Source organism: Gossypium hirsutum, chromosome D07 (assembly GCF_007990345.1).
Source record: "Gossypium hirsutum isolate 1008001.06 chromosome D07, Gossypium_hirsutum_v2.1, whole genome shotgun sequence".
Taxonomy (NCBI): Eukaryota; Viridiplantae; Streptophyta; class Magnoliopsida; order Malvales; family Malvaceae; genus Gossypium; species Gossypium hirsutum.
In genome coordinates this window covers 51,975,122-51,995,415 of record NC_053443.1, presented here as the reverse complement: position 1 = coordinate 51,995,415, position 20,294 = coordinate 51,975,122, and the positions used below count along the sequence as shown (strand labels likewise).

The 20,294-nt window shown below is 31.9% G+C and overlaps 2 protein-coding genes across 2 annotated transcripts; both read left to right on the top strand.

Moving 5' to 3' along the window:
- The first annotated feature begins 4,302 nt into the window (after positions 1-4,302).
- LOC107956257 (heat shock protein 90-6, mitochondrial) lies at positions 4,303-9,844 on the top strand. Its single transcript, XM_041097814.1, has 20 exons — positions 4,303-4,619; positions 4,960-5,154; positions 5,246-5,319; positions 5,756-5,881; positions 5,961-6,054; positions 6,136-6,219; positions 6,302-6,445; positions 6,537-6,650; positions 6,741-6,800; positions 6,901-6,975; positions 7,063-7,167; positions 7,385-7,525; positions 7,620-7,712; positions 7,817-7,894; positions 8,103-8,357; positions 8,449-8,551; positions 8,682-8,856; positions 8,940-9,045; positions 9,125-9,214; positions 9,460-9,844. Exons 1-20 carry the CDS (start codon positions 4,506-4,508, stop codon positions 9,625-9,627), a joined length of 2,394 nt encoding a protein of 797 aa, XP_040953748.1. The 5' UTR covers positions 4,303-4,505; the 3' UTR covers positions 9,628-9,844.
- A 5,618-nt stretch (positions 9,845-15,462) lies between these two features.
- Positions 15,463-20,018, top strand: LOC107956258 (OBERON-like protein). Its single transcript, XM_041097813.1, has 3 exons — positions 15,463-15,753; positions 16,173-17,329; positions 19,198-20,018. The coding sequence occupies exons 2-3, from the start codon at positions 16,192-16,194 to the stop codon at positions 19,815-19,817; spliced, it is 1,758 nt and encodes a 585-aa protein (XP_040953747.1). The 5' UTR covers positions 15,463-15,753; positions 16,173-16,191; the 3' UTR covers positions 19,818-20,018.
- The last annotated feature ends 276 nt before the right edge of the window (positions 20,019-20,294 follow it).

Here is a 20,294-nt window from a genome sequence, read left to right as displayed (position 1 = left end):
TAGATTTTTGGGCATTTGAAGATTTTGGCATATTTCCTAAAGTGAATATTGCATATAATTATTTGGAAATTATATTTATTGACTTGGTGGCATTATAGACTTCACATTGATTTAGATATTTCTAGTAGTAAATGTCACAATAGTACTTATATGTGGATACAAATTAAAAGGAATGATAATAAAATTATCAATTTGTTACAATTTAGTACAATTGAAACACATGTTAAAGTAAACCAGAAGTTTACTAATACAAATGTGTTTGCTACTTGGCGTGACCAGTTAGACCATCGTAGATCGTATATGATGCGAAAATTAATTGAGAATTCATATGGACATCCATTAAAGAACCAAAAGATTCTTTAATTTAAAAGAATTTTCATATGTTGCTTGTTCTCAATGAAAATTGATTATTAGAAACTCACTAGCTAAAGTTGAGATTTAATGTCTTGCATGTCTGAAACAAATATGGGTCCATTCATCCACCATGTAGATAGTTTTGATATTATATAATTTTGGTAGATGCATCCACAAAATAATCACATATGTGTTATCAATTTGCAACCTATCGTTTGCAAGATTGCTTGTTTAAATGATTAATTTCAAATTATGCAATTAAAACAATTCATCTTGCTAATGTTGATGAGTTTACATCCCAAGCTTTCAATGATTATTGCATGTCAATTGGGATAAAAGTTGAACATCATATAGCTCATGTTCACACACAAAATGATTTAGTTGAATTGTTTATCAAATGCCTCCAACTAATAGCTAAATCATTACTTATGAGAACTAAACTTTCTATTTCAACATGAGATTATGTTGATTTATATGTTGTACGCATCAAGCCAATAAGTTATAAATACTTCCATTACAATTGGTTTTTGATCAAGAGATAAATATTTCTCATCTTTGAATTTTTGTAAGTGTGTATATGTTCCAATTGCTCCACCACAACGCGCAAAGATAAGTGAATCCTCAAAGAAAGTTGGGAATATATATTAATTACAAGTTTCTTTATATTATTAGATGTTTTGAATGTATTCGAGATTCAATTATGACATGATATGTGATTACAATTTTGATTTGATAGTTTTCTTGACATTAGAGGGAGAGAAATGATAACTTGTAATGAGTTACGGGGAGAATAATTTGAACCAGAAGTTCAATAAGGATAACTCATTACAAGTTAACTGTTAGATGTATTTACAAACTTAATGAGAATAACCAATTGTTATATATCATCTAATATTTTAATTTGAATCAAAGTCCCAGAGGACAATCAGTTAGAATAAATAATAGATTGATCGGTTCCAAAGATTAAAATTCTTCTAGATGGTCATGTACTGGAGGCGGGTGCTCCAGAAGAGACCCAAGACATAACTAATAAATAAAACTTTAGAAGAGATTCAGGTACCTGAAACTGAATTTTAAAATAATAAAAACAAGAAATCTCGATAAGTTATGTCAATTCGAGAAAATATAGAACCGAATAATAAAAGTGGTCGACAATGATTTTGCATGCAATATTATTATTGAAATAATGAAATAAAAGGAGGATCTTGAATAAATCTATTGAGAAATATAAATATGGAATAAATTGATCAAAATAAAAATATGCAACTCAAGTATAATTAAATTCGTGAAATTTTTGGACCAGTAGTCCAAATATCTAAAGGCATAAAGCCAGTGAAGGTGCAATTGAAGTAGTTTTGCAAAAGCGAAATATGAAGCTTTTCAATAAGTCCTGGTATTAATTATGAAAAGATATAATATTTTTTTATGGTGGATGCAATAACCTTTAGATGTATTATTAAACTGACAATTAATAAAATATTTTACTTGCGTCTAATGGTTATTGTTACAAACTTTTATGAATCACTATAGAGTAAAGTTTATATTAAAATCCTTGAAGGATTTAGAATGCTAGAAGCATATTGAAATCCTTGAGAAATTATTCATTTATATGAATTGAAATAATTTTAACATATGTGGTAAATTTAACTTAGCGAATAGTAGTTGAAGGAAGATTATAAAGTGATTCAAAATGCCTATTTCTGTTTTTATAAAAGAATTGTGATTAAAGTTTGTTATGATTATTGTTGAATCTCCTAAAGATATCAAAATATATTTCTTCAAATTTCCCTCAGTCGTGACTTTTAAAAGAATGATAATATAAATGTTTAGCAAATACATTCAAATAGTCATTTGAAAAACTAGTTTTTAAGATTGAATACATAGAATATAAGAAAATGTGTGATGTTTTCATAAGGGAGAGTAAATACGCATTGCACTCTTTTTCCCTTAATCGAGGTTTTGTCCTATTGGATTTTCCTGGTAAGGTTTTTAATGAGGCAGTATTACGTATTATAGATTGTGTACTCTTTTTCTTTCATTAGGTTTTTATCCCACAGGGTTTTTCCTTATAAAGTTTTAACGAGACACATTATCTACCAATGGACATCCAATGGGGAGTGTTATGAATATCTTGTTAAGTGGATGTCCATCATGATTAAAATAAAGTGTTGGTGTACTTTAAATTCTAATAGTTATTAGAATTAGATCTCAACTTCTTTTATACTTCTTATGCTTATAAATAGAGACTCTGATGAAATATTGTAAATCATCCCTTTGGTTAATAAAGTACATGCTCTATTGCTTTCATATTTGCTTTGTTATTTATTCTCCTTATCTCTCTTTATTTTATAACAATCAGTAAGATTTATAGTTATTATTAAGAAAATAAAAAGTTACTCGCCGACATAATTATTTACATTTTTTATTATCTTATTAATAATTATTAATATATTTTTTTAAAATGGCATTGATTAAATATTTTTATATTATTTTTTACTCATATATGAATATACCATAAGGTTATTATTTAATATATATTATATATTAAAAAATAATAAATTATTTATATCAGTCGAATCGATTATAAATTTTAGTAAATGATAATCTATTGACTTAATCATTCTAACTCAACTCTTAACTTATTTAATTAATACAACTAATTAAATCAAAATTGATAAAATCGAACATGGCTCCGGTCCATCTAATGATATTGGCGTGAGCTTTAAGCTGCTTGCTAAACAATCATTATCAAACATATTTCATTCATGTTACAAGTTTCCAAATTAATCATGCAACAAAAGACCACAAGTATTTTTAATTGATTAACACTCATCTATAAACAAATCTAATATGTAAGATGTAACAAAACGAGAGATTAAAATGGGTAATTATTTGATATATTGTTTGTGGAGTTTTTAAAATTTTATAAGTGAGTTAAGTGTGTGATAAGTGTCACATTTATTTATGTAATTAATTTTTTTTTATTTTTCTCTTACATCTTATAACACACTTGTTAAACCCTTAATTCGTTCATAGAGTCTAAAAAATTTCACTGACGGTGTATCAAATAAATTTTTGATTAAAATTTCAATTTTCGTTTACGAGATCTGACCACTTTATGAACTTGGATAAAATGTTTTTTTTTTAAATTAAAATTTGGGTAACTACACCATTAGTCACTAAACTATGGATAAGTTTTCGTTTTGATCACTTAACTAAAAAAGTTACAATTTGATTACTGAACTATTCAAAAGTTTTCATTTAAGTCATTTGACTATTCAAAAGTTTTTATTTAAGTTATTGAGCTATTGAGTATTTTTTTTAAGCAAAGTTCCACTCTAGAGCTCCAAGCAACGATTCAACGATCAATACTGTGGATCAATATCTATTAGCGAGTAGAAGAACATACCTTAAATCCAAGTCAATTTGACGATCAATTTCGGAGATTAGAGAAAAAAGTAATTTGAATTTTGGTTCACAAATTCTTGACGTTCAAAGTTATTTTATGAAAAAAAACTAAATTGTAGTAAGGAAGGTGAAAGAGAGCTTTCGATTAGTGCAGTCAGTACAAATAAAAAATTTATACAGTAACAATTTTAACAATTCAATAACTTAAATGAAAATTTTTGACTAATTCAAAAATAAAATTATAATATTTTTAATTAAATAACCAAAATGAAAATTTACCCATAATTTGATATTGACGTAATGTTAAATGGCCGTGTATAGGCTTTGTAAGTGGAGAAGCATGGGCTTGGTTTATGGATATAAGGTTTGGGTTTTCTGTTTGTTTCCGCTTAAAAGGTTCAGTGCTTCTGATTGGGCCTTTTATTTTATGTGATAAATATTCAACATATAATCTATTTTTGATAATTTTTCTTAAAATTGATGACGTGGCATAACGAGAGCCGGATTTGTATAAACGACGCCCAGCGTAGACCCTAACGTACCGAATTTCCACCCTCAATCTAAAGTCCTAAGTTATTAACTCCAGAAGCTTCCGAAAGGGGAAAAACCCTACTAAAACCTTCGCCCTATAATATATTAATTTTACTTCTCCCCTAATCGCACCCAAAGGAACCAAACTCACTGAGTTACCATTTCTCAACTTTCCTGAAACTCGCTCGCTTGCATCTCTTCTCCATTACTCAATGATGCATCGCCTCTCCCGGCGCTCGGTATCCGCCGCCCTTCGCGCCCCCGCTACTCGTTACCGGATCGCTGCGGCTGCTCCAATCTCCTTCTCCACTCCCATCCCTGTCTCGGTACTCTCTTTCTCATTTCTCAGCATTTAAATCTTGCTTTCGTTTCACTGAAACTTAGGAAAAGTCTTTATTTTGTTTTATTCTAAATAATTATATTTTTGTGCTTAGTTTGTAAGAGAGAATTAATGAGAACTAATGGAGAAGGTTTTTTTTTTTTTTTACTTTAGTAATCTTTTCTTTTTTTCATTTCATATCTGCATCTTCTTTCTTGATAATGATTAACGAAAAGGATTTATGAAATCACTTCGATTATGACACTTTTCAATCGGTTATTCTATTGTAGTATGATTTGCGATTTTATTAGTTTTAGTTAATTAATACTTTGTTTCACTGTGACCAGGCAGTGGAGAGTGATAATAGTACCAGGTGGTACTCAGCAATAACTGGAGGGAAATGTAACACGACCAGACATTCCTCTCAATTGAACTTGAAAAATGATTTGTTTTTGGGAAGCCGATACGAGTCAACCGCGGCAGCATCTGATTCAGGAAATCCACCTCCACCTCCAGCTGAGAAATATGAGTATCAAGCTGAGGTATGTTAAGGCCCCGACGTGTATAAAAGTTCTTATGCTACTGCTTTCCTGAGTTTTATTTATAATGCTACTGTTTCATACATGTTGGCAGGTTAGTCGTCTCATGGATCTTATTGTCAATAGCTTGTACAGCAACAAAGAGGTGTTCCTTCGGGAGCTTATCAGGCATGTTTCGAGAATTCGTTCTTCCATCCCTGGATTATTAAAATATAATGATTTTTACAATAAAAACAAGCTCGCCAATTATGTTTTAATATTATTGTTAGGTTGTTTAGGCATAACGAACAATTTGAAGTTTTAACCTTTTCCATTCTAGTTGGGTCAATTTGTTCATGCTCTTAGCATTTAACGATCTCTGCTTTCTGCATGAAATACAATAGAACTATGTATGGTTATTTTATTTCCTCTCTGATCTGGTATAATATTTGTGGTGATGTCATTTTTTTTATTTTGTAATTTGAAAAGATGTCAGTAATGCTTAGATACAACAGAGTACAGACTACAGAGTTGTCTTTTCAATAATTGATCTTTAATCTAAAGTTATATAAGGGCCTGCGTAATTGGTATCATTAAATCTAACTTTTTTTTTTTGTTTCAACAGCAATGCAAGTGATGCCTTGGACAAGTTACGGTATCTAAGTGTTACTGATCCTCAGCTTTCGAAGGATGCTGTTAATCTTGACATTCGTATTCAAACTGACAAAGACAATGGAATAATAACAATTACGTAAGAATATGAGCTGTAAGATGCTTTGGTTGTGGATTTGCTTTTAGCAATACTTATATTCTTACTTTGCTTGCTACAGGGACTCAGGCATTGGTATGACACGACAAGAACTTGTAGATTGTCTTGGAACAATTGCACAGAGTGGAACTGCAAAGTTCTTGAAGGCTGTGAAGGTCTAATAATGAAGATAACATTTTCTTTCCTGATTCCAGGTTTACATGTTATGTGCTTTAATAAAATGTACAATTTTGCAGGAAAGCAAAGATGCTGGTACTGACAACAACTTGATCGGTCAGTTTGGTGTTGGCTTCTATTCGGCATTTCTGGTTTCTGATAAGGTAAGAAGTACTTGTCATTTTAGCACGTGAATTCAGAAGTTCTTGTGGTGGCAGTTGCTAATGTATTTTATTGTAATTGTAGGTAGTTGTTTCAACAAAAAGTCCAAAATCTGATAAACAATATGTATGGGAAGGAGAGGCAAATGCTAGCTCCTATACTATTTGGGAGGAGACAAACCCAGAGAATCTCATTCCACGAGGAACACGCCTTACATTGTATCTTAAGGTCTCTTAAATAATGAAGAATATTTTAGTACCTTCATTTATTATAGTATCTTGAACTAATCTCTTGTTTCATTTTGTCTGTGTGCTTTCAGCGTGATGACAAAGGTTTTGCCCATCCAGAACGGGTTCAAAAGCTTGTGAAGAATTATTCACAGTTTGTTTCTTTCCCGATTTACACATGGCAGGAGAAGGGAATCACTAAAGAGGTGCTTTCAACATGATATCAACATTTGCATTTTTCTTGACAAAAGTCATCAACTAGTATTAGGGATAACTAACCTGTTGGCTTATCACAGGTTGAAGTTGATGAGGACCCAGCTGAAGCCAAAGAGGCTGATCAAGATGAAAAGATTGAGGTGGTTACCTTGTTTTATTTATGTAGTTTTATCATCATCTACAGGCTCATTAGCAACATGCAATTGATTATTTTTCGACTTTTCGACTTTGATGTAACAGAAGAAGAAGAAAACAAAGAAAGTTGTTGAGAGGTATTGGGATTGGGAGCTTACAAATGAGACTCAGCCAATTTGGGTGAGGTTTTAGGTCTCAGTTTAGAATTGCTCAAGTTTTAATTTTGTATTTCTAAAATGTTTTATGTAACTAATTTTATCTTTACAGCTCCGTAATCCTAAGGAGGTGACAACAGAGGAATACAACGAGTTCTACAAAAAAACTTTTAATGAGTACTCAGATCCGTTAGCATCATCTCACTTCACAACTGAGGTAATTACATTGTTTAGTGGGAAGCTATTCTGAATTAGCTTTGAAAAGTTTGTGGGGGTCTCTTTGGATTCAATTATCTTGAATTAATAGAAGCGGGCTGTCGCTTTAATGTCCTAAGATAATATTGTTGAAATTTTATGCAATTTTAACATGGCTAGAGCGTCACTCCTCCAATGTTTCTTATTTCATTTTTAAGTTATAAGCATTGGTTTTGCAGGGTGAGGTGGAGTTCCGTTCTGTACTCTATGTCCCAGCCGCTTCTCCTATGGGAAGGGATGACATAACCAATCCCAAAACGAAGAATATAAGACTCTATGTTAAAAGAGTTTTCATTTCGGATGATTTTGATGGCGAATTGGTAATAAAATGTCTTTCCTTTATTCATGAGAGGAATATGATTGATTCAAATGTAGTCTGACTTGTGCTCGCTTCGTATTCTTTTGGTTGTATAGTTCCCTCGATATCTAAGCTTTGTCAAGGGTGTTGTGGACTCAAATGACCTTCCGCTCAATGTCTCACGTGAGATTCTTCAAGAAAGTCGCATTGTACAGCCTAAATCTTTTTCCAGAGTTCTTGTTAGATACTGAAAAAGTGACTTACTTTTCTTATTTAACATTCTTCTAACTATAAGTTTGTGCTTTTCTTGAAGGTACGAATCATGAGGAAACGTTTGGTTCGAAAAACCTTCGACATGATTCTTGGAATATCCATGAGTGAAAATAAAGGAGTATGCATTATATTTTCTCCTTTCTCCTATCTTCTGCCTCTGTTTTCCCTTCCAACTCTTATGTGACTTTGTAAATATATTTACTGTAAAAAAAAAACTTAAACAAAGCTTGGCTAATGGTGTAATTCTTACTTTTGTGCGCTAATAAGAATTGATCAGTATCTTCTGCCATTTTGCTTTTGTATGCTAACATGTGGTTACATTGTAGGACTATGAGACATTTTGGGAGAATTTTGGAAAACATTTGAAATTGGGATGCATAGAAGATCGTGAAAATCACAAGCGTCTTGCATCGTTGCTTAGATTCTTCTCTTCCCAGAGTGAGGATGAGATGATAAGTTTGGATGAGTATGTTGAAAACATGAAAGCTGAACAGAAGGATATCTATTACCTTGCTGCTGACAGTGTGAGCAGTGCTCGGAATACACCTTTCCTAGAGAGACTTCTTGAGAAGGATCTTGAAGTATGTCTCTTTCTTCATTATATATTGAAATATATACCGATTATTTATTGTGCATCACCTTGAATGAATTTTTTTGGTTCCAATCTCCTAGGTGCTCTATTTGGTAGATCCCATTGATGAGGTTGCCATTCAAAGTCTGAAATCTTACAAGGAGAAGAACTTTGTAGACATTAGCAAAGAAGATTTGGATTTAGGTTAGTCTGTGTGTTCTTGTTCTGGCCTGTACCAGCTTATTCTTGTGAGTTAGTAGTTAGATCAACAATTAGGTTAATGCTAGTCATGGTTTACACATTTTTAATATTTTTTATGGTCTCAATTCTGTAGGTGATAAGAATGAGGAGAAGGAAAAAGTAACAAAAGAAGAATTTAGCAGAACTTGTGATTGGATTAAGAAACGATTGGGTGAAAAAGTTGCCAATGTTCAAATCTCAAATCGTCTGAGTTCATCACCCTGTGTTTTGGTATCTGGGAAGTTTGGTTGGTCTGCCAACATGGAGAGGTGAATATCCTCTTGTTTGATCTGCTGCCTTTTATAGAAAATTTCTTTAGCATCAGTTTTTAACATGATTGATTCTTTTGCAGACTCATGAAGGCACAAACTGTCGGTGATACCTCTACTTTGGAGTTTATGAAAGGGAGAAGGGTGTTTGAGATCAACCCTGAGCATCCAATTATTAGAGAATTAAACGTACGATGACGAACATTAAACTTAATCTCTACCTTCATTCTTTATCACTTTATGGAACTTATTATACTTGTCTCTGCAGGCTGCATTCAAGAGTAACCCAGATGATGAAGATGCCTTGAGAGCAATAGATCTTTTGTATGATGCAGCACTTGTTTCTAGTGGTTACACTGTAAGTTCTTTCTCATTATTTTCTCTGAGAAGAATACATACCTTAGAATATAGTTTTTTATTTTCATGTTGCACCTATCTTATGATACTTCATATCGTATACTGAGGTTTACCTTGCGATTTGAGCTTTGTAGAATTGATGTTAAATATCCGAAAAGTGTTTGAAGTCATTGATTGTTGACAACATGCCGCTCATAATGTGTAAGTGTTGATTCTCATACGTGTTACTTGATGTCAATTATGCAGCCTGACAATCCAGCACAGCTGAGTGGTAAGATATATGAGATGATGGGAATGGCTATTTCGGGTAAATGGTCAACGTTTGACAGTCAGCAGTCAGCATCACAGCCTCCCCAAACAGAGACATTGGAAGCTGAGGTAGTTGAGCCAGTTGAAGCTGGTAGCCAGAAATGAAAAGTGCATGGTTGGTTTTGAAGTAGGTTCCGTTTGCACATACCTTATATATTCAGCAAATTCTGAAATGGGTTCCTTAGCAAGTGGCGGATGCATGTTGGATGTAATGCTAGGGTTTCTCGTTTAGATATACAAATGTAGTGATAAAGTTGAATGCCATTGAGAGTTGAGAGTATAACTGGTTGGACAAATTGCGAATCATTATTCTCTTTTGGTACTTTACAGCTGCTCAACTTTACCTTTTATTATCATATCGCAAAACAAAAGGTATTTTGAAATCACTCAGAACTGCGATAATGACAGTGGACTTTACTCATTTATCAGTAACGTCATACACCAGCAGTCTTCCCATGGCTCCACGATAATAAACTGGAAGAGCATGAAGTCCTTAAACAAAGTCAACATCAAGCTTAAATATACTTCTTCTAATAGAATGAAAAGAAAACAAAAATGAAAGGTTGTTAGCAAGTAAGAACGCCTTTGCAAGCCTTCCAAAAATGATTAAAAAGAACAAAGTAGAGAAAGTCGGCACCTAGAGGTGCTGCTGACTTCCATGAAAGTCGGTTCAACTTGAAAATCGATTTCACTGTACTGTAGAATTTGATATAGTTTGCTACATAATTTTGAAGTCTATCTATTTTCATAAAATTTGTTTATATTTGGTCAATACAAAAAAAAAAAAAAAACCCACCAAACCAAATATTCATCATCAATTAAATTGTGTTCGAGCTTAATTTATATATTTTTATAAATAAGAGTTGTATATGTCTTGGTATATTAATTTATTTGTTTATTTATTTTTATATAATTTTTAGGGTAATTATTTGATATCTGTAGAGTTTTTAGACTCTTAAGAGTGTAACAAATGTCATATTTATTTATATATTTAATATTTTTATTTTTATTACATCTTATAATATACTTGTTAATCTCTTAATTCCAAAAAAAACATGTATAGAGCAATTTTCTTATTTCATATTGTATTAGAGAATTTTAAATGTAAAATAGATAAGAAATTTTTAAAAGTTGCCCAAAATAATGAATGTAAACTTGACGGTATCATTTAATTTTCAATAAAAAAAGTTCCATAATTAAGAAACTAAAACGCCACATGTTACTCGACATAACTTGCTGTTTACTTTAAAATATGTTTTACAATTATAATCTATATATAATATAAAATAGAGAGCCTTCTGAATAAATAGAGTTAAAATGGTCTTTTTAATACATTTCTTTTAAAATAAGGTTGTTATAGTCCTTTTTAATATACTTTTATTTAGATTAATAGAGTTAAATTAGTGATTACCATTAGCATTAATTAAGAATATTAAAACAGTAATTTCTATTTCTATCTGGATAAATTTCCAATTCTTTATTATCTTCTATATATTTCTAAGTAATGGTTAGACCTGTACCCAGCCTGAAGGTTCGTTCGAAAAGTGAGAGCGTTTGGATAAAAATAAGGCTCGAAAAATTAATTTGGGTAAAAATTAAAGCCCGTTTAAAAAATAAGTTAAGCCTCGAGTAAGATTTTTTTTGCTCGGCTTGAATTTGCAAAAAAAGAAAAACAAAAATCTTATAGTTTTGCTATTATTTTATGATTATTCCATATTCACACGTTTTACTATTCCTAACGTTTTAAGTATTTTTTTTAGTTAAATCCGCAGCAACACCTCACAAATTCTTTTGTATTTTAGGTGTGGGCATCCAACCTAAGATTTTTGATCTACCTATGAATCCTGTTAAGTTGTATTTATGTTTTTTTTTATTTTGATAAAATGGATCACATAAATTTGATGCAATTACATTATATCGGAGATATATATTTTTTAAATGTACTAAAATCATATTTAGGTTTTTATGTTTCAATTTATATAATTTCTCAAGCTTTTGAATTTCTACCAAAGGCAAATGTTTTAGTATGATACAATAAAATAAGGGTCAAAAATCAAGATATTTAAGTATGGACCAAGTATCATGGGCATCCATGACAATCCTAAGTGCACCAAAGATATTCTATTTATAAATGTTTATATAAAAAAATTTTAAATTTCTATAAATATTTGGCAATATATATAAATGTTTTGCTATATTATATTATTAGTCAGCATGTCATTGTTGTTGGAGATTGACCCGTATAAACGATAAGTTAGTAAAAGTGGAAAGGAACGAACACAAATATTTTACGTGAAAAACCCTCAAAGAAGAAAAAATCATAGACAAATGAGGCTTCGATTTTTCACAAAATGAGTAAACAAACAAGAGTACAATGTGGAGAAAATAAACCTAAAAGTACTAAATGTGCAATACCCAAAACCTCGAATACAAAGCTCAAAATTCCAAAGAGCAAATTGGTAAACAAAACCTTAAATCTTATAGGGCACTCACAAAAGAGGTATAAAATACTCTCTATCATTACCACGAAGCTCCCACTAAAACTCATATGTGACTATATTTTGTCGCCTTCAAGAAAAAGCCCTTAGTGATTGACATATCAAAACAATGATACAATGCCCCTTTAAATAGATTAAGATTAGAGTTCTAATCATACTAAAATATCCGTAGAATGATCAAAATCTAACTGGGAGAAGAAGTCCTACTTGAAGTCTAAAATCAAATAGGAGAACACGTCGTGACGTCGCAATGTCCCATTCGCCTCGTCACAATGTCGTTCATCGCATCGTTTCGATGAGCCGGTGCTCCTCATCCCGACGTCAGGCCTATTTTGGCCCTTTTTTGGTTGCTTGTTAATTCTTTTCTAAGATGCTTGCAACATGTCCAATAAATACGAGGCACACCCCACAATTATCAATTTCACTAATTTGTTTTTATCCTTATTTACATCTGATTGTAGTATTTATGGGAAAGTATTCATACTTTTTCTATTTTCTCTCACTAATTCTTTATAAATTACATTAATTTTTTGGAAAAGTTTGTTTTATTATACAAAAACAATTTACATTGTCTTACAAAATTGAAAATTCTTTTGTAATACATACTTTCTATTACCAAAACTTTTTCAAGAATCATTTGTAATTTGTTGCATATTTTATGAGATTGATCTAAACCTTGCATAATCTATTAATAAATATGCAACTAAAATTTACCATCCGACCCTTATAAAGGAGGATGACAAAATGTGTTTAAGTGCACTAACATCTATTCGAACTCATATTTTATTTTTGAAATTTTAAATCAACTTTAATGTATCATTTATCATTATTGAGATTTTATTCTATGGAAATTAATTAATTATATCCATTATGAGTGATTTGGTAATTTTACATATATATCTTTTTTAGTTCTAAAAGTACTTCAAATCGTGAGGTGGTTTAATTTTTTTTTAGTATAATCATGAACCCTGAATAACAATCCGCAATTGATGTATTAATTTAAATAACAAAAATTCATTTGATATTTTTTTAGTAGCAAACGTAATAAAAAATAAAATCATGCTCACACTTGCTATTCTCTATTTTTAATTTGGATAAATTACTATTTTACTCCTTGCCTTTGTTTAATTTTTTTCTTTATAATTTTTATATGTTTTGATTTTAAATAAATTTTTTATTTTAAGATTTTACTTACTTAAATTAGGTTTTCTTGTTATAATAGCTTAACATATTTATAAAATTATATTTATATTTTTTAAATATAATAAAATTTAATTACATTCATTGATTAAAATAAAGTAAAGATAAATATAATTTTTTTAAAAAAAAAATCAAATTTGAACAATTTTAACATTAAAATAAGTTAACTTAACAATATATATAATAAATAACCTATAAAAAATTACTAATAATATTATTTAAATTATAATATATTAATATTCAAATAAAATATTGATTTTTAATGTTAAAATATACATGATGTCTTGATACAATTAAAGTGTTAACTAAATTCCAACAATTTGAGTTTTATCAATCATTTTTTTATATTTACATATTTATATAAGCTAATAAAAATTAATCTTGAAAAAGAAATTGAATTTTATCAATCATTTTTATTTTCTTAAATTCATTTAGATAATTGAATTTGATAATTTTTGTTGAGATAACCAATTTTTATATTATATTAAAACTCTAAATTTTATGAAATTGTTACTTTTAATAATATTATTTTTTTAATTTAACTATACACACGTGTATATATTTAGATAAATTAAATCATTTTTATATAAAAATGTAACATGTTGTATACAATTCAGCTTTTAATGACTTTTCTTTTTTTTTTTTTTATATAATCAACTTACCTTCCATGGTACATAATAATAATATAATCACTTTAATTTTTATATTATTTGAAAACTTTTAATCTATAATTTTAAATTTCAAAATTTTATGAAAAAATAAAATCAATAAAAAATAAATTTATTTTTAAATATTAAAAAATCAATCCCACCATGCGAGATCATATTCCTAATTTAATTTAAAAATAGAGTGAGAATCTTATCACTTCTACCTTTTAAATAATAAATTCCTTTTTAACTTCTTCACAAACTCTTTTCAAATTCTCTAAACAAAATATTTATTTTCAAAAACCAAAATCTAATATTTATTATTCTTGATATATTCTGACTATATTGAGACTCCTGCATTTATTATACGAGGCAAGTTTTATCTCTTAACTTTGTCAAAAAATTTAATGGTTTTATAAAATAAATACATTTCGGAGAGCTTGGACAAATAAAACCATTACAATTTGAAGAGTGTATGGTAGGACTTGTTTCTGTAGCCTATAGCACATATGTCATTTATGAGAGAGGATGCTACTATAGGTTACAGAAACAAGTCCTACCATACACTCTTCAAATTGTAATGGTTTTATTTGTCCAAGTCTCACCGTGTACAAACTCTTCAACTTGTCAAGGGTTTTATATATTCAAGCACTCTAAGATGTTCTCTCTTTGAATTAACCAGGTCTCTCGACAGAGTTGGAAGACAACCCTGACCGAAAACAATACTTAACTTTTGTGATGTACTCCTTGACCTTACGTCAACAAAAAAAAAAAAGTTACCCTCAACATCTTTGATATTATTTTTGGTCAAGTGTAAGTCATTTAGAATGATTAGATATGGAAAACCCAGAATGTACATTTTAAAATTCGACTTTTATTATTACATATATGGAAAATAAGTTGAATTTGTCACTATTTTACATGTTTTACCTGTTAAAAAAAATAAAATTTCGGCTAAATACAATATAGAGGTGCTCATGGGCCGGGCGGCCCGGCCCGGCCCGACGGCCCACCCGAAATATGGGAGGGTTTGGGTAAAAATATAGGCCCGAAATATGGGCTTGGGCAAAAAAAGAGGCCCGATTAAAAAACGGGCCGGGCCTTGGGCACCACTTTTTTGGCCCGGGCCCGGCCCGGGCCGGCCCGAATACAATAATTTTTTATTTTTTTTTATTTTTATAAATTTTAAAATACTTTTAAAATACTTTTTTTAAATTTTTTTAATTTTAAAAATATTTTTAAAATACTTTTAATTTTTTTTAATTTTAAAATATTTTTAAAATAAATTTTTTTATTTTTGTTTTAATTTTTAAAATAAATTTTTGGTATTTATTTAAAAAAGGGGCTGGGCCGGGCCCGGGCTTATGATTTTTTTTCGGGTCGGGCTTGGGCAAAATTCTAGGCCCATATTTCGGGCCAGGCCAGGCCGGGGCCTAGGACCCGGGCCGAAATTTTTTCCGGGTCCGGCCCAGCCCGAACCCGCCCCTCCCCGGCCCATGAGCACCTCTAATACAATATCCAACATGTGGAATATATTTAAGAAAAAAAAGAAGAAATTATGTTGGCACTTTCTTTTTAGTATACTTTTTTCTTTTAATTTTATTTTGACCCTTTCTTTCTATTATCAGAAAAAGTAAAGGTTTTTCATTCAAAAAAAGAAAAGGTAGAAGAGGCAGCCAGAACTTTTAAAAATTACATTTTTATCCCAAAACGGCATCACCGTTGCGTATCCTGGAAACAATGTGAGCCTTCGGATTAAAAAGCTATATAATTTAAAGAAAAAAAGCATCCCCATTTTCTCGAGCGGCTTTCTGACTCCGGTCATTGGTCAATCCCTTCTTCTCCCAGTCTCCGTTCTGACCGTTTCGATCCAATCTTCGTTAAAGGTATTTTCTTTTCTTTTACTTATAGTTTATCAAATTTAGGGTTTTCTCTCTTGATTTTCTTTTCATTTTGAGTTTTGGACCTCGTTCGATTAGCAAAATGTGCTACTTTCTGGTTTTAGGGTTTCTCGCTTTATAAAAGATTTCTTACTTGGTTGAATTTCGATTTGGGGGAGTTTCATTGCTGGGTTTCGAACTGGGGGACTTCACGAGATCTGAAGAATTATTGTTTGAAAGGAACGAATTTAAGGATAATGATTTGGTTCTTACCATTTGCTTCTAATTTTAAGCAACTTTTATGAAGGAAAAATGAAAATCGCAAAAATCAAGCATGAACTTCAATATAAAGAGCTTTAAATTTATGTTGTTTTGTATTCTATGTTGTGCTAGACCATGACTCTTTGAATTGCTTTTATTTGCAGAGTAATCAAGATTTTATTTATGGGAACATCATCTGGTTCTAATATTAACCACCAGCATTCATCGAAGATGTTGCCCCCACGGCAACAACCACGACCAGGGAGCTTACAAACTTCGTTGTCCTTAGTCTCCTCTGAACATCGCTTGTCGCCTGATGCTCAAGAACCTAGATCGAACTCAGATAACGTTCACGAATCCCCAACTGAGAGTGCTAGCTCACAAGAGACTTGGCCTACTGCTGATGCTGTCACAGCAAAGAAGATGGAAAATGGGAAAATAGAAAATGACTGCCCTGAGCAATCTGTCATTCGTCGTGTTTCTAGTGCTGATAAGATAACTCTTAGAGACATCGCAAGAGAAAGAGTTGATGTGATCTCTGAAAAGATGCATCGCCTACCTGATGAACTTCTAGATGAGCTAAAGAATCAACTCAAGGCTATTCTGGAAGGCAATGGAGGGTCACAAAACAGGGAAGAGTTTTTGATTCTGCAGAAGCTTGTTCAAAGTAGATCTGATTTGACAGCAAAGACATTGATTAGAGCACAACGGGCACAGCTCGAAATCCTCGTTGCAATAAATACAGGAATTCAGGCATTCCTGCATCCAAACATCAGTTTATCCCAAACTTCCCTCATTGAGGTTTTTGTGTACAAAAGATGCAGAAACATTGCATGTCAAAACCAGCTACCTGCAGATGACTGCACCTGTGAACTGTGCGCCAATAGGAATGGTTTTTGCAATCTATGCATGTGTGTCATCTGCAACAAGTTTGATTTTGAAGTAAATACCTGCCGCTGGATTGGTTGTGATTTATGCTCCCATTGGACTCATACTGATTGTGCTATTCGTGATGGGCAAATTTGTATGGGCCCTTCTGTTAAAAGTGGATCAGGTCCTACTGAAATGCTTTTTCGCTGCCGTGCTTGCAATCGAACGTCTGAGCTGTTTGGTTGGGTCAAAGATGTCTTCCAACATTGTGCTCCAGCCTGGGATAGGGAGGCTCTTATGAGGGAACTTGATTTTGTTAGTAGGATTTTTCGCGGAAGTGATGACCCTAGAGGGAAGAAACTCTTCTGGAAGTGTGAGGATCTTTTGGAAAAAATGAGGGGTGGACAAGCAGAATCCACTGCTTGCAGATCGATATTAATATTTTTCCAAGGTACAATGTGACTGATTTTTTAATTATCTTTTGAAATATCATGTGGAATTTTGTTTGTTATGCAGTGAAAATGTATTGGGGGGTGAAAAATATAGCTCAGTTATGTAGGTGTTCTTCTTTCAATTTATTCAACTTTCTGATGATCCTTCCCAACAGGTGAATCATGTCATGCGGTATAATTGCCATCCTGCTTTGGTTACAACACAAATTTTATCTGGTGCTTGTTGTTTGGGATCTTAAGGCTCCCTTTTTCATTTTTCTTGGAAAATAAAAAATACTGAAGAAAATGTGTTTGGGTTGAAAGTGATAAAAATGATTTTTGGAAATAAAAATGAAATAAAATAAAAAATTAGAGAACAATCAAAAGTTGTTTTCTTTGTTTTTACTAAAAAAATGGGTTTAACCACAGTGGTTCAAACCCCCATATAAACACAAAATTATTATTATTTCTAATAAATTTTAAACATCATATCTGTTATCCTAGTTCAAATCTTAAAATTGTTTCTATTATAGGGAAGTAGATAATGTTTTCATGTTTTCATTATTGAAAACAAATTTTTGCTTCTATTTACCAATGAGTTTTCATGTTTCTATTTTAGAAAAATAGGTACCTAACATGTTTTCATTATTGAAAAGAAATTATTCTTTCTATTTACTAAACATGTTTTTCAATTTTTAGAAAATAGAAAATGAAAACTATTGTCAAGAAATGAAAATAAAAAATGATTTCAGAAACCAAACAGAGCCTAAACTTTTTAGGACATGAAGTTATTTGGAACGTTTGATTTATAAATATTAACTTAATATTGCATGTGGCTTTTCTGGTTTTGTGTTGCCTATCAGTTTCAATTTGTTTTTTTTTTAGATTCAACGTGTAAGTTGACTGATGTTTTGATATGTGTGATAGTCTTGCTGAAATTCTCCATGCCCTTTTGGAGAAATCTGCATTACTGTTTGTGACTCAAACTGCTACTCAGTTTCTGATTGAGACAATTTTTTGACTCTAGCATTGACATAACAAGGGTGGGGTGGGGGTATACAGTAGAAGTTGATCATGAGCTAGGTGTTGTGGTTTTTGGACTTGGATTAGAAACTAGAAATTGGGATTTAGGGTTTGTTTTTTTGGATTGGAAAAGATTCAATCTTGATAGCTGCAAGCAAATGGAAAGGAACAAACCTGTTCACTGCTCTGGTTGTGAATGGTCTGTGTCAAAAGTAACTTGTGGTTGGGTTGCAATGGTGATGTTAATTTTGTTGTGGTTCATGTCTACTTGAGAGTTACAAGTTTGTTTTAGGACTGCTTATTATGTTTGGCTGATGTGGCTATCTGCATGACCATTTCAAGGAAGATTTACGAGTGCTTATTAGGCTTGGCTGATGTGGATATATGCTTGAGAGTTTCAAGTAAGATTTAGGACTGCTTATTGGTTTGGCTGACCTTGGTATCTGCTGGGTGTTTCAAATAAGATTTAAGATGGCCTATTTTAGGAAAACACTGGAAATCGGTGAAAAAAGAAAGTAAAGATCAAAACTTCAATTCAGACGGCACAAAGAGCGAATCCCCAAGAATTGTTAGACTTGGAATAAGAAAAGACTCGCATTGGACAATTCTAGGAAAATCTGCTTTGATTGAGGGGGCTTTTCTCGTGTTAAAATACCTGCCACGAGAATAACCTACAATCAAGAAGAGTTCCTAACCTTGGACTAGTTATAAAATAGTCTTAAACAGGGGTCCTTGATGGGTTATATTAAAGAAATATCATGAATTCAGCTATTCCTGACATTTCATCTCGCATCTAAAACCTTTTTGTTCTCTGAATAGTAAGATTTTATTGCTTGAATTTAAATAATTGTTATTCCTTGTATAGAGCTTGATATGGATTCTCCGACAAGTCTGGAAAATGGGGAAGGTGGACGTCTGATAGCACCACAAGAGGCGTGCAATCGAATTGCAGATGTAGTCCAGGAGGCCATAAGAAAGATGGAAATGGTGGCTGATGAGAAGATGAGGATGTTCAAGAAAGCTCGCTTGGCTCTTGATGCTTGTGATCGGGAGCTTGAGGATAAGGCCAAGGAAGTAGCAGAACTGAAGCTGGAGAGACAAAAAAAGAAGCTGCAAGTAGAAGAGCTGGAGAGGATTGTCAGGCTTAAACAGGCAGAGGCTGATATGTTCCAGCTTAAGGCCAATGAGGCAAAACGAGAGGCTGAGAGGCTTCAAAGGATTGCACTTGCAAAATCTGATAAATCGGAAGAAGAGTATGCTAGCAGTTACCTGAAACTACGGTTGAGTGAGGCAGAGGCTGAGAAGCAATATTTGTTTGAAAAACTAAAGCTGCAGGAGTCCTCACGGGCATCGCAGAGTAGTAGTGGAGGTGACCCTTCACTTATGTATTCCAAAATCCGTGATCTGCTCCATGGGTACAATATCATCCCCGCTAAAACAGAGTCTCAGCCAAATGAGCGCCATGGTTTTAGAGCAAATCCCTGACTGTCTGATGTGCGAGTTAGAATATGTTGCTTTGTTGGTAAATTAGTGTGTTAAGGTTTGCTGTTTCATTTTAATGTATGAAACCTTCAATGAATTGTCAGTTAATAGTTTATTATTTGTCGTATGATATGTTGTCTTCATGTACGAACTTCCATTCTGTGGCTTCGAATGTGCAATGAGAAATCTCCAATATCATGTAAATGTGTTTTTAGCAGGAACTACGTTTTATTACTCATCTGGAGTGTACTTTGTGAAGAACATATTAGGATCTTATTTTATATTTTTTCGTAACACTTCAAAAATCAAATACTTAATCAGTATGCCCTACTTCTAGTATGAATTTAGACGCGATAAAAGTGAGTTAAATTCCAAAGCTTACTTCAGTTAGTTCATCAATTAATTTTGAAGTAGAATGTAGCAGACATTTTCGTGGCATGATCAGGAGTCATGTGAGTGGTGAAGAATGGTTGAATGTTC

Excerpts from the sequence above, each read along its gene's own strand:
- LOC107956258 (XM_041097813.1), top strand. The coding sequence starts at position 16,192 with ATGGGAACATCATCTGGTTCTAATATTAACCACCAGCATTCATCGAAG. Across the intron at positions 17,330-19,197 it reads GATATTAATATTTTTCCAAG|AGCTTGATATGGATTCTCCG; the intron begins GTACAATGTGAC and ends TTCCTTGTATAG.
- LOC107956257 (XM_041097814.1), top strand. The coding sequence starts at position 4,506 with ATGATGCATCGCCTCTCCCGGCGCTCGGTATCCGCCGCCCTTCGCGCC. Across the intron at positions 5,155-5,245 it reads AATATGAGTATCAAGCTGAG|GTTAGTCGTCTCATGGATCT; the intron begins GTATGTTAAGGC and ends ACATGTTGGCAG. Across the intron at positions 5,882-5,960 it reads AATGGAATAATAACAATTAC|GGACTCAGGCATTGGTATGA; the intron begins GTAAGAATATGA and ends TGCTTGCTACAG.